General features: G+C 56.8%; 5 protein-coding genes across 5 annotated transcripts; 3 read left to right on the top strand and 2 right to left on the bottom strand.

Moving 5' to 3' along the window:
• Positions 1–1248: 1248 nt before the first annotated feature.
• MFIFM68171_08041 (uncharacterized protein) lies at positions 1249–1959 on the top strand (the record flags this gene model as incomplete). The annotated part of the gene is made up of 1 exon (XM_071063461.1): positions 1249–1959. The coding sequence occupies one exon, from the start codon at positions 1249–1251 to the stop codon at positions 1957–1959; it is 711 nt and encodes a 236-aa protein (XP_070919562.1).
• A 1036-nt stretch (positions 1960–2995) lies between these two features.
• On the bottom strand, positions 2996–3491 carry MFIFM68171_08040 (uncharacterized protein; the record flags this gene model as incomplete). The annotated part of the gene is made up of 2 exons (XM_071063460.1): positions 2996–3421; positions 3489–3491. The coding sequence occupies 2 exons, from the start codon at positions 3489–3491 to the stop codon at positions 2996–2998; spliced, it is 429 nt and encodes a 142-aa protein (XP_070919561.1).
• Positions 3492–5107: 1616 nt separating this feature from the next.
• MFIFM68171_08039 (Long-chain-alcohol oxidase) lies at positions 5108–7599 on the top strand (the record flags this gene model as incomplete). Its single annotated transcript, XM_071063459.1, has 4 exons — positions 5108–6598; positions 6652–6736; positions 6796–6881; positions 6958–7599. The coding sequence occupies 4 exons, from the start codon at positions 5108–5110 to the stop codon at positions 7597–7599; spliced, it is 2304 nt and encodes a 767-aa protein (XP_070919560.1).
• Positions 7600–7879: 280 nt separating this feature from the next.
• MFIFM68171_08038 (uncharacterized protein) lies at positions 7880–8320 on the bottom strand (the record flags this gene model as incomplete). Its single annotated transcript, XM_071063458.1, has 1 exon — positions 7880–8320. The coding sequence occupies one exon, from the start codon at positions 8318–8320 to the stop codon at positions 7880–7882; it is 441 nt and encodes a 146-aa protein (XP_070919559.1).
• A 3651-nt stretch (positions 8321–11971) lies between these two features.
• MFIFM68171_08037 (Beta-lactamase 2) lies at positions 11972–13998 on the top strand (the record flags this gene model as incomplete). Its single annotated transcript, XM_071063457.1, has 4 exons — positions 11972–12500; positions 12553–12669; positions 12717–12981; positions 13059–13998. The coding sequence occupies 4 exons, from the start codon at positions 11972–11974 to the stop codon at positions 13996–13998; spliced, it is 1851 nt and encodes a 616-aa protein (XP_070919558.1).
• Positions 13999–14069: the final 71 nt, after the last annotated feature.

The following is a 14069-nucleotide window of genomic DNA, read 5'->3' as shown; positions in this document are numbered from 1 at the left end:
TTCTCGGCATGCAAACCTTCCAAATACTCCGGAGTCGAAAATGTGCCGCTTTGCACCCGACCTTGAAGCCTGGGATCAGCATGATGTGATACTTCTGGGGCGCCGTCGAGCACATGTACTACCTCTCCACCTCCTTCTGCCACCTTTTCCGGAACCTTTCGGCCGAATTTGTCGTGGCAAACCGTCTCCAGTCCAGATCCGCTAGGAAGTAAACAACAAACTGTTGCAGCTTCGTAACCATAGGCACGTTTCTTCAGCCCGGAACCCTTCCGTGATCGGTGAGTGAGTTCAGTGGTTCGATCTGGCCATTTAGCCTAGACGGGGCAGGGGGGTCTTGGTCATGATATTGCCATGCGCTGACCGTATCGCCCAGCGATGGCAATGTCACCTTTACTGGTAACATAATGGCCTAAGTAGGTCATGTTGATGCTGAGCTGGGCGACATGATGCCACCGGCATTTTGGAATTGCCGGCGCTGGGCTATATCGTCTAGGTAATGACAGATAACCCCCCCTTCTCCTACTAGATAGAGCTTCCACCTCGCCCTCTACTCGACGGGACGCGGAGCACGTTTTGGGAGCGGCCTGGATTACTTGTTGACGAGCTAGGTGCCGCCGGGATCATCGATGCGCGAGAAGAGGCGGACTGAGGTGGTGATGCAATACTATTGGCGCAGGGCGGCTCCGGGTGACTATGCCCGAGAAGCTAGTGCCGATGTAGGCGAACTAGGTGTAGTTAGCTGTGTGGTTCGATGTTCGGGTAGGGTAGTCTTAGACTTAGATATCCGCCCATCCCAACTCCACTGTCCTTCGGGTAGCTATTTGCAAAGGATATCCTTAGGCTACTCACAAAACCATATCATTGTCCTCGAACTTCTACGATCTGTTCTCAGCTAACGGAATGAAGAGCCTGATATGCCGAACAGCCCAGAGTATAATATCATCTCTGTACCCTACCTATCCCAACTCCATTGTCCTTTAGGTAGCTATTTGCAAAGGATATCTTTAGGCTACTCATAAAACAATAATACTGTCCTGGAACTTCAACTATCTGTTCTCAACTAAGCGGATGAGGGGCCTGATAATACCGTATGGCACGGAGTCTATATCACCTCTGTCCCCTGCTCTCGCTTCCGAAACACTATCATCAACGCAACCCATAATAATACAATACCAGCTTGTCTCGGTTGAAGTACACTACTTATCTCTCTCGCCGGATTAGCATCTAAACGAACAAAGGTGCTTGACCATGTCCTCTATCCATGTCACAGGGAATGCAGCTCAGCCAAACCGGCTGAACTGGCGTAACTTGGATAATTTTATCTCGAATCTGGGGTGGGACTTTAAGGCCCTGCAACGCTACGCGAGCAAAATCCGACGTGACGTCGATGGAGTTAATTGCCCTTGTCAACTCTCGAACCAGTACGCTTTGCCTCCCTCTGGTGAGCTTATAAGGCGGATTGACTTCGCGGACGGACGCCAGTGGGTTGCCAAGATGGATGTAGTCGAGAGACCTTCCCCCTCCTGGGTGCAGATCGAATTGGACACGTTGGCGTTCGTTAGGTCATCTACTAATGTACCCGTCCCGCGCGTTTTCGGCTACGACTTGACCGGGAAGGAAAGCGGCGTCGGTACTGTGGTCATATTGATGGAGTACGTCCCTTACGACTTCGCCGAAGATTCATTCGGCGGGCCCCGTATCCACCGTGGGAGGCTGCCCGACGGGATTCGATGGCATTTCAATCAACAGCTTGCTAACGTCCAGACACAGCTCGCATCGCGGCGTTTCAACAAGATCGGTGCCCTCGTTTACCGTAACGGCAGGTTTGACGTTGGGCCCATTCCCAACTTTGGCGGCCCCTTTAACACGGCCAAGGGATACTTTGAGGCGTTGGCGGAAGAATTCCCGACATGTGGGCCGCGGGTTACTGGTCCGAGCGGGAGATTCGAGATACATTAGAGATTCCCGATCTGTGGGGGCTTAACAACGCGGAATTGTCCGACGAACTCATTCGTCAACTTCGTTCGTTTGCTCCCAAGCTACGCGATCTGGCTCAATGGTTCCCCTTCCAAGAAGGCCCGTTCCCGCTTCAACATTCCAATCTTGACCTCGGGACTGTCCTTATAGACGGTGACGGCAATATCACGTCTGTGCAGGGCTGGCGAAAGCCAATGGTTCTCCCATGGGAGAGGATTGTAGCCCCTACGCCTCTTCAAGCTGTTCCCTCAGTGTTGTGGGCCATGCTGTGGCCCAGCGATCAGTTAGATCGTTATCGTCGCCACCGGAAGGGATATATATGGCTTATTCGTAAAGCCGAAGCGAGCCTGGGGCTCGACGCGAGGCTGTCCACCGTCTTCACCGACCCAGCGTTGCTAGATTTGGCTGAGGGGATACATCTGTACCTTGAAAAAAGGGAAGGACTCTACCTTAGCATGCTGGAAGTGTTGGAAGCCAGACAACACGGCTAGAATCTCTGTCTAAATGACTGCAACAGGCTGGTAGATTTGAACAAATTGATTGTGCGTGCTACTCTCTAGAGCCATCCATGTCAGGGCCAAAAGTGGCCTCGACAACTTCAGATATTGCGCGCTGAGTGTTAAGGTTTGATGAGGTCAACATGTCCGCAGTTAATAATTGTCCGCGTGATTTAACGGACAGGGAGTGTTACAGCATATACGACGCCGTGATTAGACGTAACGTAGAAAGTGCCAAACATGAGATACATAAACAGTTCATAACCAGTACCACAGAGATCGTGTGCGAGCACCCAATGAATCCAATCTCCAATCTAGCAAGCCCTTTAGGGAAGATGCGCGAACGGACTAAGCCGCAAACCAAAGGGCCAAGTAAGTGCCGGACTAAGCTACAACAGACCCCACACCAGAAACCAAGTCGTAGCCGAAAACCCCAGCCCAAGAACCCCAGACAGCCTAGAAACTCAATCTCCGGACATCCCAACAGCGACTCCTCGCTCTTATGTCCCTCCTTCTTGCTCCTAGGGGTCATCAATTGGACGAAGATTTTTGCATTTGGAGCACTTTTCTCCCCTGTGAACTTTGTCGTCAGTCCTACACCACATGCATTCGGCATATAGGGACGACGGTTTCGATTGCTGAATCGGCGACATCGTTAACCGAGGGTTATGCCTACCAGTGTTGGCGGAGCTGTTGTTGGGGCCGTTGTTGGCGGAGCCGTTGTTGGCAAAGACGCCGTCGTTGGCGAAGCCGTTGTCGACGGAGCTGTTGTCGACAGAGCTGACAGAGCTGTTATCGACGAAGCCGTTGACGACGGAGCCGTTATCGACGAAGCCGTTGTCGACGGAGCTGTTGTCGACGAAGCCGTTGACGGTAAAGCCGTTGTTGGGAGGAACGGACGGGCCGGATGGTTCGTCACCCGGAGACTGCCCGGTTGTGTTGCTGGCCTAGAGCAGTGTCAGAAGCGCTCTATCAGGGGAGACTAGGAAAGTCAGGAAGGAAAAGAATGCCGACCATCTTTAAGCCCACGGGGTAGTTTCAATTGCCCACTAAGGGCTCTTCTTCGCTCGGGGTTGACTCAAACGTCTTCCTTCGGTCAAGATTCTCGCGACTGGCTCCTAGCCTACGGATGATAATAAATTGGAAGCAACGACAACGCGGAGAGAACAGGAAATGTGAGCTTTTATGTACATCCATCTCCATTTCACCCCGGGCAGGGGCTAGTGGCGGTGGGCGCTCAGTTTCCTTGTGTCTTCAAAAGAAACAAAGTGCAGTCAGCCATGTCTTGGTCCGCTTGGTAAGCCCAAGACACCGCAGGATGCAGAATGGACCTGAGCATTATGAGACCTTGGGTCAAAAAGAAGAGGGGAACGAGGGAACGAAGACAATAGAAGAACTAAGAAAGATCCTTCTGCTGCTGCTTCGTTTGCTAGGATCTGAAGAAGACGCCGAACTTCGTGCCGTAGTGAATCTGTGCCCCGGCGGAGGGACGTCACCTTGCTGAAGCACCTCGGGTTGGTTTATGGCAAAAGCGGCGGGGGCTCTGCGCTGCGCTCTTTGGCTTTCATGCAGCAGAGGATGGGCTCAGAAAACAGTGGCTTTTGAGAAGTGAAGCTGGCAATGGTGCCGGCCTCCGAGACAGGACCAAGGTTGAGAAACCGGCAAACCCTCTCAGAATGGTGCATACCCCACCATGCGCCATGTGTGGAATCTTTCCAGAACGTGGAAGACAAAGCCGAAAAGTACGCCACCGATTCCGTTGTGTTCGCAATGTGGCTCTATAGTCGCCCAGCGAACCACGAACAAGGTTGGTACTGTATCGAACTGCCCTCAATGCTCGGACTCCATGCACTAAGACCTCCCCAGCCAGTCGCCGATCCCTATCGGCCGATCCGAAATATCTCAAGAGAGCTTGAGAACAAGAGCAGAAATGTCTTGACCGAGACGGAGAGAGGCGACGCAGAGACCCAAGCGAGGGTCTTGCAACCTTCAGCGAGAGGGAGGAGGCGCCTTCATTGATCCGAGACATGGTCGTGTGTGCCACGTCACTGGGCAAACGGGATTTCCACTCCAGGAACAAAGAAGTGGCCCAGTTGTTCTCTTCAGCCCTTTCTCTGTCGGCGTCTGGACAAAATGGGAGGACAAACTGGCAATGTTGACTTTTCCCTCATGCATGGCCCTGGATCAGATTCACCTCAAAATCGGGGTGGTTTTGTTTCGCCAATGCAGGTGCTTTTTTGGCAGCAGTCCACTCGAGCCAAGAGCCTGGTACCTTGGCCCCATCCGGACACCCCCGGGCTTCACATGGACTGTGTCCTCTGCCTCGGATAGTTTATTGATCCACTGCTGCGACCCCGCAATGATCCATCAAACGGACTGTCAACCGATACCCCAGTCCACCGGGGCTGCAGCCTGCGATTGGTTGTTAGGGGCTTTGCGCAAGGATTGCAGATCGGGGGATGGCAGGGTGTTTGCAGTGCCATGTCTTCCCCACGGTTGGCAACTCACTGCGGGACCGGGAGGTGCCGGCGCTGCAGGTACATACTAATACTGCAAACAACACCCACCTGGAAGGACGTCTGTCCGTGCCTCTCCGTGCCTCTCCGTGCCTCTCCGTGTCAACAGTTTACACCATGATCACCACCCCAACCACCGCCGAAGTGGCCGCGCCGCCCACGGGCCCGACGCCCGTCAGCCTCCCCGAGGCGCCATCGTTCCTCAGCGATGGCCAGTGGAAGGTCCTCATGGCTCTCATGGACGCCGTCGCCCCCGCCATCCGCATCAAGGGCTCAAGCACCGACGATCAAGACCCCGCGACCATCTACCTCTCGAGCAGCCAGTACTCCGAGACCGCCGCCGCTCTCCGCAAAGCGTCGTTCCCGCTCGACCACCCCTCCGAGGTTTTCGAAGCCTACCTGGCCGAACGCCCCTCCGACAACCCCCTCTTCGCTTCGGTCCTCAAATCAGCCCTATCCAACATCCCGCCCAACAAGAAGCGCGAGCTGCGCTACCTCCTCTCCATTCTCGGCACCCGGCCCGGCGCCCTGATTCTCACGGCCACCGCGACGCCGCTCCCCTCGCTCCCCGCCCAAGAGCGCCTCAGGGTCCTCACCCATTGGCGTTCCTCGCCCCTATGGGCCCTCCGCTCCCTCTTCAAGAGCATTACTACTCTTGGCAAGTTGGCCTTTGTTCGCAGCAGTGCCACCTTCTGCCCGCTGACGGACTTTACCCCCGTGCCCGCCGCGTGGGTCGCCGACGGGGGGTTCAACTACCAGTACGAGTTCTTGCAGTTCTCGCCCGCCGCCGCCGTCGCTGCCGCCCCGGCCGCCGCGCCCGCGGTGGAGGTGGCGGCCGACGTGGTCATTGTCGGGTCGGGATGCGGCGCGGGCGTCGTCGCGAACCGGGTGGCGCGCGAGTTTGGCCCCGCGGTGAAGGTGCTGGTGCTCGAGAAGGGGAGGCACTTTGACGCGAGCCACTACCCTCTGTCGCAGGCGACCGGCCTGGGCAGTCTGTTCGAGGCCGGCGGCGTGATTGAGGCCGACGACGGGTCGACGACGGTCACGGCCGGCGCGACGTTTGGCGGCGGCGGCACGGTGAACTGGAGCGCCAGTCTGCAGACGCAGGATTTCGTGCGCAAGGAGTGGGCGCGGGGCGGCAGTCTGCCGTTCTTTGAGGGCGCCGAGTTCCAGAAGTGCTTGGACCGCGTGTGGGAAGCAATGGGCTGCTCCGGGGACCGGCTGACGCCGAACCATGCGAACCGCGTGCTGTTGGACGGCGCTGAGAAGTTGGGTTATCACGCCAAGATCGTGCCGCAGAATTGCGGGACCAGTGAGCACGATTGCGGGTACTGCACGTTGGGATGCTGGCGCGGCGAGAAGAAGGGCCCAGTAAACGGCTGGTTTCCCGAGGCGGCTGCGAACGGAGTCCAGTTTGTTGAGGGGATACAGGTCGATCGGGTGCTTTTTGAGCGGAAGAAGGGCAAGAAGGTGGCGAGAGGCGTCAAGGGCGTCTGGGCTCCCAGGGACGGAGGGGCGACGGTTGAGGTCGTCATCAGGGCGAAGAAGGTCATCGTCAGCTGCGGGACGCTGTGGAGTCCCATCGTCTTGATGAACAGCGGACTCAAAGTGGGTGGTGGCCAGCCCCAAGCAGCATCGGAACCTCTGCTGACAACAGACAGAACCCTCAGATCGGCAAAAATCTGTATCTACACCCTACTAACTTTGTGTCGGGTATCTTTGATGAGGATGTCCGGCCATGGGAGGGTACGTCAGCACTCTTACTTCCCCCTCCCCCTCCAAGCTTACGACTAACAACCCGCCAGGCGGCAGTCTCACATCGGTTGTCAGCGAATTTGAGAACCTCGACGGCAAAGGCCACGGCGTCAAGCTAGAAGCTATGTCCATGATGGTGCGTTACCCGTCTTTTTTTTTTTTTTTTTTTTTTTTCCAATCCGCCTGTCGCTCACCCCTCTCTCCCTTTCCAGCCCTCCTTCTGCCTCCCATTTGCCAACTGGGTCTCGGGAATCGACTACAAACTCTTCGCTGCCTCCTACCGCCACCTCAACACCTTCATCGCCATCTGCCGCGACCGCGACACGGGCCACATCTACCGCGACGCTAACACGGGCCGGCCGCGCGTGGCGTACACGCCCTCGGACTTCGACCGCGCCCACAACCTCCGCGGCATCCTCGAGCTGTGCAAGATCCTGTACGCCCAGGGGGCGCGGGAAATACACCCTTCGGTGCCGGGGTTCAGGCCCTTCGTCCGCTCCGGCACCGGCACCGGCACCGGCACTGGCGCCGGTCCTGCCCCCGCCGAGGCCGACAAGAAGGCCTTTGACAACTGGCTGGCCGAACTACAGTCGCACGGCAACAAGCCGCCGCTGACGCCGTTCGCGTCGGCGCACCAGATGGGGACGTGCCGGATGAGCGCCCAGCCCAAGGACGGCGTGGTGGATCCGCGGGGGAAGGTGTGGGGCACCGAGGGGCTGTACGTGGCGGACGCGAGCGTGTTCCCCAGCGCCAGCGGCGTGAACCCCATGGTGACGGTCATGGCGATTGCGGATTGGATTGCGCGAGGGATCTGTGAGGATCTGAAGGGGGACGGGGTGCAGGCTAGGTTGTGAGGCGAGACGAGGCGAGGCGGCGTGGACGCGCGAGCTGAGTGATGGTTGTATTGTATACTGTACAGTACCCGGTTTTGAGGGGGGCTGTTGCCAAAGTTTTTTTTTTTTACTTTTTTAAAATTAGGGTATTCTTTATTGTTTAATGAGTTGCTGTAGTACAGCACATGCATATGTATATCAGTTATAGACTAGGCTTGGTGGGAGGGGCCCTGATCACATCCAACAATTAATAGCACCCGCGTTGATCTTTTTCGTCGCCCTTCTTCCTCCTTTCCTTCACTCATTTGTCATCGTACCACTTTCCGCCGCACTTGAGCACGCGGATCATGTTTGTCCAGCAGGGCATGTTGTTGGGGCAGTTGAGCAGCGTCGTGTCGTCCTTGTCGCAGCGCTGGTGCTTGCCCTTGCCGTTGTGGACGTTGCCGCCGTACGATGTTAGGCACACCTTCCACCCGCCCTTGTAGTTGCCTTTGCAGCCCTCAAGGCCCCTGTCGGATACTGAAATCTGCTTGCCCTTCCAGCTGCACCCCGAGTTGACCTGCCCCACGTGCTCGCTGAACGAGTGGATCTCGTATGTCTGGTGACCCTTTTGGCACTGCGCGTTGTTGTAGAAGGGCGAGCCGGCGAGGAAGGTGGGGTTCCTTTCGATGACGGCGAGGTATTCGGCCGATGTGGCTGCCGCGAGGCCGAAGGCAACAAAGAGGTTGGAGATGGCCACCATGGTAATTGGTGTTGGTCGGTTGATGGATCCGGTGCAGTGGATGTTGGCCGGCCGGCTCGATGGGGCGAGTCGCGATCACTAGTAGGGATCTGAGTGCGAGTCTAGCGGCTGGAATAAGGGGGTAGTCAGAGCATGAGAAATCCAGACCTCAATTGTTTTTCCCTTCCAAGACACGAGGCGATGGAGCGTGTCTTTATAATCTGCACGATGAACCAGCACCTCCCCGGCCCCGTAATGAACGCCGTCATCATCATCCTACGCTAGTGTGTTTTTTTATATCGCGATGAGCGCCATGGGAGTTTAGCTGCCCCACACATCTTCCCGCTCCTTGCTCGATCAAAGTCAGAGCGCGTCTTGGCCCACTCGCGTCGCCCAAACGGAGGACGTGAAGCCCTGGATCCGCTGTCATCCAGCAAACGACCCCATCGACCCTCAATGCCCAGCCCGGCGAAGTAAACGACAGCCTGCGCCAAGAACCAGGGGGAAGGATTACTTTGCACCAGTGTAGGCAAACGATGCGGTAAAATAAACTGCACTAGTGTAGGCATCACCGCATCAATCTAGACAAGGCTGATACCCACAATTCTAGTGGAACCGGTAGCCCTCCCGGTCCCCGATGAGCCCCTCGAAACACCGGAACTCTGGTGGACGGGTGACGAAAAACTCGTGGAACCGTCCCGGCACCGGGCCAAAACCCTGGGTGGTGGAGGAACGATGAATTGGTTGGCCCCTTCCTCGAAAGCGCGCCTGGCCGGCACCTCCTTTGCCATGACTTTTCGTCGCTACTCGCAGATGAAGTTGACAGGCGACGCCCGCGAAGCCCGCGAAGCCCGCGAAGCCCGCGAAGCCCGTGCTGGTATTAGAGTAGTTCGAGTACCAACCTGAGATCTCGCCGTGCGGGCTGGCCGCCCTGGAGACTCGTCTGCAACGTATCTCCGGGTCGATCACGATGACGACTGATGCGCTGGCATGTAGAAAGGGTCTTCTATGCCACGCGTTTACAGCACAATGGAATGGCGTCGAGAGAAACTTGCAAGACTTTCAAAAGGCCCGCATCGCGAAGCTTCGGGCTGGGGCGGCCCTGCCCACCAGCTACAGTGGGTCGGGAGAGAGAGGCATGCTCCATCTCGGCAGTCCGAAGCTCTACGTTTGCCTCCCAAGTGCGCTCGAGCTATTTCCTGCTGGCACTTCTGAAGTAGTTGAAGGTGGGTAGGTAAAAGCTCAGCCCCTTCCCACCGACGAGGCAATATGCACTACTGGCCCCGTCTGCCAGTTGTCTGTTCCAGGGTTGAATACGCCATATGGTAGCTGTTATGGGTGACGGGTTGGAGATTCCGGGGAACTCAATATCCCGCAGTCCAGCGACACAGACTCTTCTGGTCAGTTTGAGAGCTCGGTTTAGAGAACCAAAGATTCAGTACCGCTAGGAGCTTCTCAAAGCTCTTGCAAATCTCCCGGAAGGTTTTGGCGACCACGTTTGGCGTCGGATCGATACCCCTGGCTGGCTCTAGAAGTTTGGTCATGGCCATGCTGGCGCCTTTGCAGCGGCCGCAAAGAGGCCATCCTGACTGATGATACGTGTCGGAACCGAGGGGCTAGGCGTGCTTTTAATGGCAGCCTGGGTTGTAGAGTGCAACCCTGTTTGGCGAACATCAGCGACGGCAAATCCAGACTCTGAAGTACATGCCATGTGTTTTGTGGTCGGAGCCGTCCATTGGGCCGTCTGTAGCCCTAGGCCCTGGTTTAGCTGCCATCGCATAAGCCGCGGATAAAAGGGGAAGGTCTCCGTATGCGGTGAAAGGTGGTCGAGGTCGATGTAGCATTTTGGTTGCCCATCATGAGCTCTCGCAACTCCCAGTTTCCCATGGCTGTTTTTCCTAGTTGCTCAGTTCGTGTGCACTTGTTGTTGCCTCTGGCCACTAGTGAACTCACCACGCACTACCGGCAGGTTGTCCAATCGTTTCCCGGGCCTCCTCACTGTCTTCCATGATTCACGTCCGTAGGACGAGGGGAATGTGCTGCGCGCGTAGCAAAAGCTCACGACATATGTTTCGCGTCGTCTCTCTGTTATCTTCCCGTGTCTCTCGCTCCGGTGTAGATAGGTAATTATAGCGCCGTATCATCGGAGTCCTCCAGCACTCACTGCGGTCAACCTATGGGCCAGGAGAGCGTCGATTGTATCAGTGTAACTAGTTCGTGCTCACGGATCTTCGACGTTAGCGCGGCGTCAGAGACGACGGTGGACAGCGACATTCATCCATGGGATAACTTAATCAATGGCGAAAAATCGGTAACCACTGCAGGATTCGGTTGGTAGGGTTCGTCGATCGGTCTTTCTTCATATGTTGTTCGGGGAATCTCGATTCGACCATGGGACCATGGCATACAGTAGGTAGTCAATGGTCTTGTCCAGGTCTAGAGACTAACACGTTGAGCGTGGAGTAATAGGACAAGAGATGACAACGATGCGAATTCGGAACATCGCAGAGGGCGGGAGTCGAACCTGAATTTATCGATGTAGAAGTTATCAACAACAGAAGGCGACCTCCCCAATGGAACGGTTAGGCGCGTTCTCACTTTTTTCCTTTTATGATGGTTTAGGGAGAACCTACTGGCATGATGCCGGGCCGTGGCAAGTATGCTGACAAGCTGGCTGGGCGAAAAAGGGTCTGAGATCTAAGTTGGCCCTAATTATCCGGTGAGAAAGTGTGTGCTTGGCAGGCTTGGGGACTTCACTCTCTTCTCCTGTTCTCACTCTCCCCCTCCCCCCCGGGGCCTCTCTCTCCCCCTTTTCAGTTGTCGATAGGAACTTCTACGCATGGCTTAATTTCTTATCCGAAATCCGGAATCTTGGAACGCACCTGGGACTGACAGTCGCTCAGTTTTCATCGATTCCAATTCCGAGCCTCGGATGCGTGTTTATTACATTTCCGAGTCCTACGTGGGTCGCCTCCGTTCCCGCACCTCAATCTGCTTCGCTCGCAGCATTCGTTCCCGCATCAGTCACAGCCTAAGGTAACTTTAGAGTCCGAAGAAACGATGCCTGTTTGCTTCAGTGGGGTGTGAAACTCAGTGATATAGCCCGGGGAAAGAAGTGTCCTCCTCTCGGTATCCATTACCATTGACCACGGTACCACCGCACATTGGTCCTGCAACATTGGTGCCTGGCAGGATCAACTCGCGGATCATTCATGAGATTTCCTCCGAAGCCCAGCTCAAACCCTGAACTTGACAGAGCTCCCTCGTACATTTCACGTGACTTGCCCGAAGCGGATCTTCGCCTCTGAGCCAGACCCGGCAACCCTTACCAAGCCCCTGCAAACCCCATCCTTGTAGCATGGGGAGTATGCCAGCTACGCCGCATTCTAGGCCACTCCCATCTCATCCAGACGCTTCGGATACCAAGCATCCAGCGGCGCGTCTCTGATAGCCAGCCAGCAATTTCCTTCAGTGTTGATCCAAGCCTCGGAGAGCACAGGGGCCCGGAAGGATGCGGTTCGAGAGAACCATCATAGCCCTTGAGGAAATCAGAGATATAATGCGGTTCTCGCCACGAGCAATGGACTTCTACTTCGTGCTTCTCTATCCCTCTTTCTCAGCAGAACCGCTGCTTGTAATTCCTAGTCGTCCCGTCATCTCGCCAATCCAATGATGCACCGGTGGTTAAGCGCCGGCTTGGCGGTTTCGTGTTGTTTTCTCGGAGTCCTTGCTGGTCTAGATGGCCACTGCCCTCCCCTCGGCCCCGTCCTCCCCCAGCCGACACAACCAAGCACCCATCGGGCGGTGCCGTCGGCTGCGACAGCGCTGAGCGATGTTCTCGAGCAGTTCACGGCGTCATTCAACAGCTCTGCTGTTGCCATTGGGGTCAAGTCTATCCATGAGAGCAACCTATTGTTCGAATATGCCTACACGCCCCCGATTATGGACCCGCGCAGTGTCCAGAAGGTGGACTCAGACACGGTCTTCCGGCTTGGGAGTCTTACCAAGGTGTTTCCCGTGCTGGCTCTGTTAAAACTGCATGACAAGGGAGTCAGTCTCGATGACCCAATCACCAAATACGTACCTGAGCTGCGCGATCTCAACCGCCAAGCGAGAGAGCAGACCCCCATCTGGACAGTAAACTGGGACGATGTCACTCTGGGTAGTTTGGCCTCGCATCTCGGCGGTATTGCCTCAGACAGTATGTCCACCGCTCCACCACCAGTTGCACGCGCCTAGCTAACAATTGGAAGTGATTACGGACATCGCCCCGTTCGGCAACTTTTCAGTGTACGGTTACCCACAGCCGAACGCCTCCAAGGCTCTGGGTTGTGCCGGTTTCCTTGGAACGCCGGGTTGTGGCCGTGACGGTAAGATGAGGTTAACGATCCTGACGGTTGCAATAAAACTCTAACAGTGGTAGTCTTCTTTGAACACTTCGGCCAGCGGGCTCCGGTCCAGCTCCCGTTCTCTCCTCAGACGGTCTATTCCAACATTGCCTTCCCAATCCTCGCCTTCGCCGTCGAGTCCCTCACCAACCAGTCATTTGCGAGCTTCGTCCAGAACGAGATCTTAAACCCTATTAACATGACCCGCACTTTCGCGGCGACACCCAACGACACTGTGGGCTTCATTCCCGCCAATGACGTCTTCTGGGATGCCCAGCTGGGCTTTGCGGTATCGTAAGGCCCCCCCCCCCCCCCCAAAAAAAAAAAATACCTCTATGCCGCTGGCAATACCCTCGCTCACCCCGAATCAGGGAAGGCGGCTTCTACTCAACTATTAACGACCTTCACCGCCTCGGCGACGCCATTCTCGGCCACAAGCTCCTCAACCCGGTCCAAACCCGCAAATGGCTCAAGCCGGTAACGGGCACCTCCTCGTCGGGCCTGCTCATGGGCCAGCCCTGGGAGATCTTCCGCGCCAGCAACCTGACCACGGACGGCCGCGTCATCGACATCTACACCAAGACGGGCGACCTCATCACGTACCACTCGGTCCTGGCGCTGATCCCCGACTACGACCTCGTCATGACCGTCCTGGTCTCGGCCCCGATGGGCGCGCGGGGGGAGGCGTCGGGGCAGACCATCTTCGTGGCGCTCGCGCAGCTGCTCAAGGGCCTGCTCCCGGCGGTCGAGCAAGCCGGCAAGAACCAGGCGCAGGCCAGCCACGCGGGCACCTACGTGGACCGGGACACCAACTCGACGCTGACGCTGACGCTGGCCGACACGGGGCCGGGGCTCGCCGTGGCCGAGTGGGTCGTCCGCGGCGTCGACGTGCCGCGCACCGACCCCGGCACCACCCTGCCGCCGCCCACCCCGCCCGTCCTCGACCCGCCCATGCGCTACCGCCTGTACCCGACCACCATCGAGTCCCCCGCCGACTCGTCGTCGTCTTCGACCTGCGAGACCGAGAAGAAGAAGAAGAAGAAGAAGAAGAAGAACGAGGGGAGCGGCGGGAGCGCAAGAAGACAGGAGTCCTGGCGCGCGGTGGGCACGACCGACTCAGCCGAGGACGTGGAGAAGCGGGACGCGCTGTTCCCCTGGCTCATGAACTCGTGCATCACCTGGGCGAAGATGGACCGCGTGACGTACAACATGCAGGCGAGGGACCATTTTGTGTTTGACTTGGACGAGGAGGGCAAGGCGACTGGGGTTGAGCTGGTGGGCTATGGGGTTACGCTTGTGAGGCAGGGATGAAGGGACGGATCAGAGGCATCCACCCGGCCGTGAAGGATGAAATTGGTAGATAGAGGAGGATACTGTATTTC

The sequence above is a fragment of the Madurella fahalii genome (genome assembly GCF_045866475.1).
Source record: "Madurella fahalii IFM 68171 DNA, scaffold_4, whole genome shotgun sequence".
In the NCBI taxonomy this organism is placed as follows: Eukaryota; Fungi; Ascomycota; class Sordariomycetes; order Sordariales; genus Madurella; species Madurella fahalii.
Note: the sequence above shows the minus strand (reverse complement) of the source record. Positions and strands in the feature narration are given on the sequence as shown.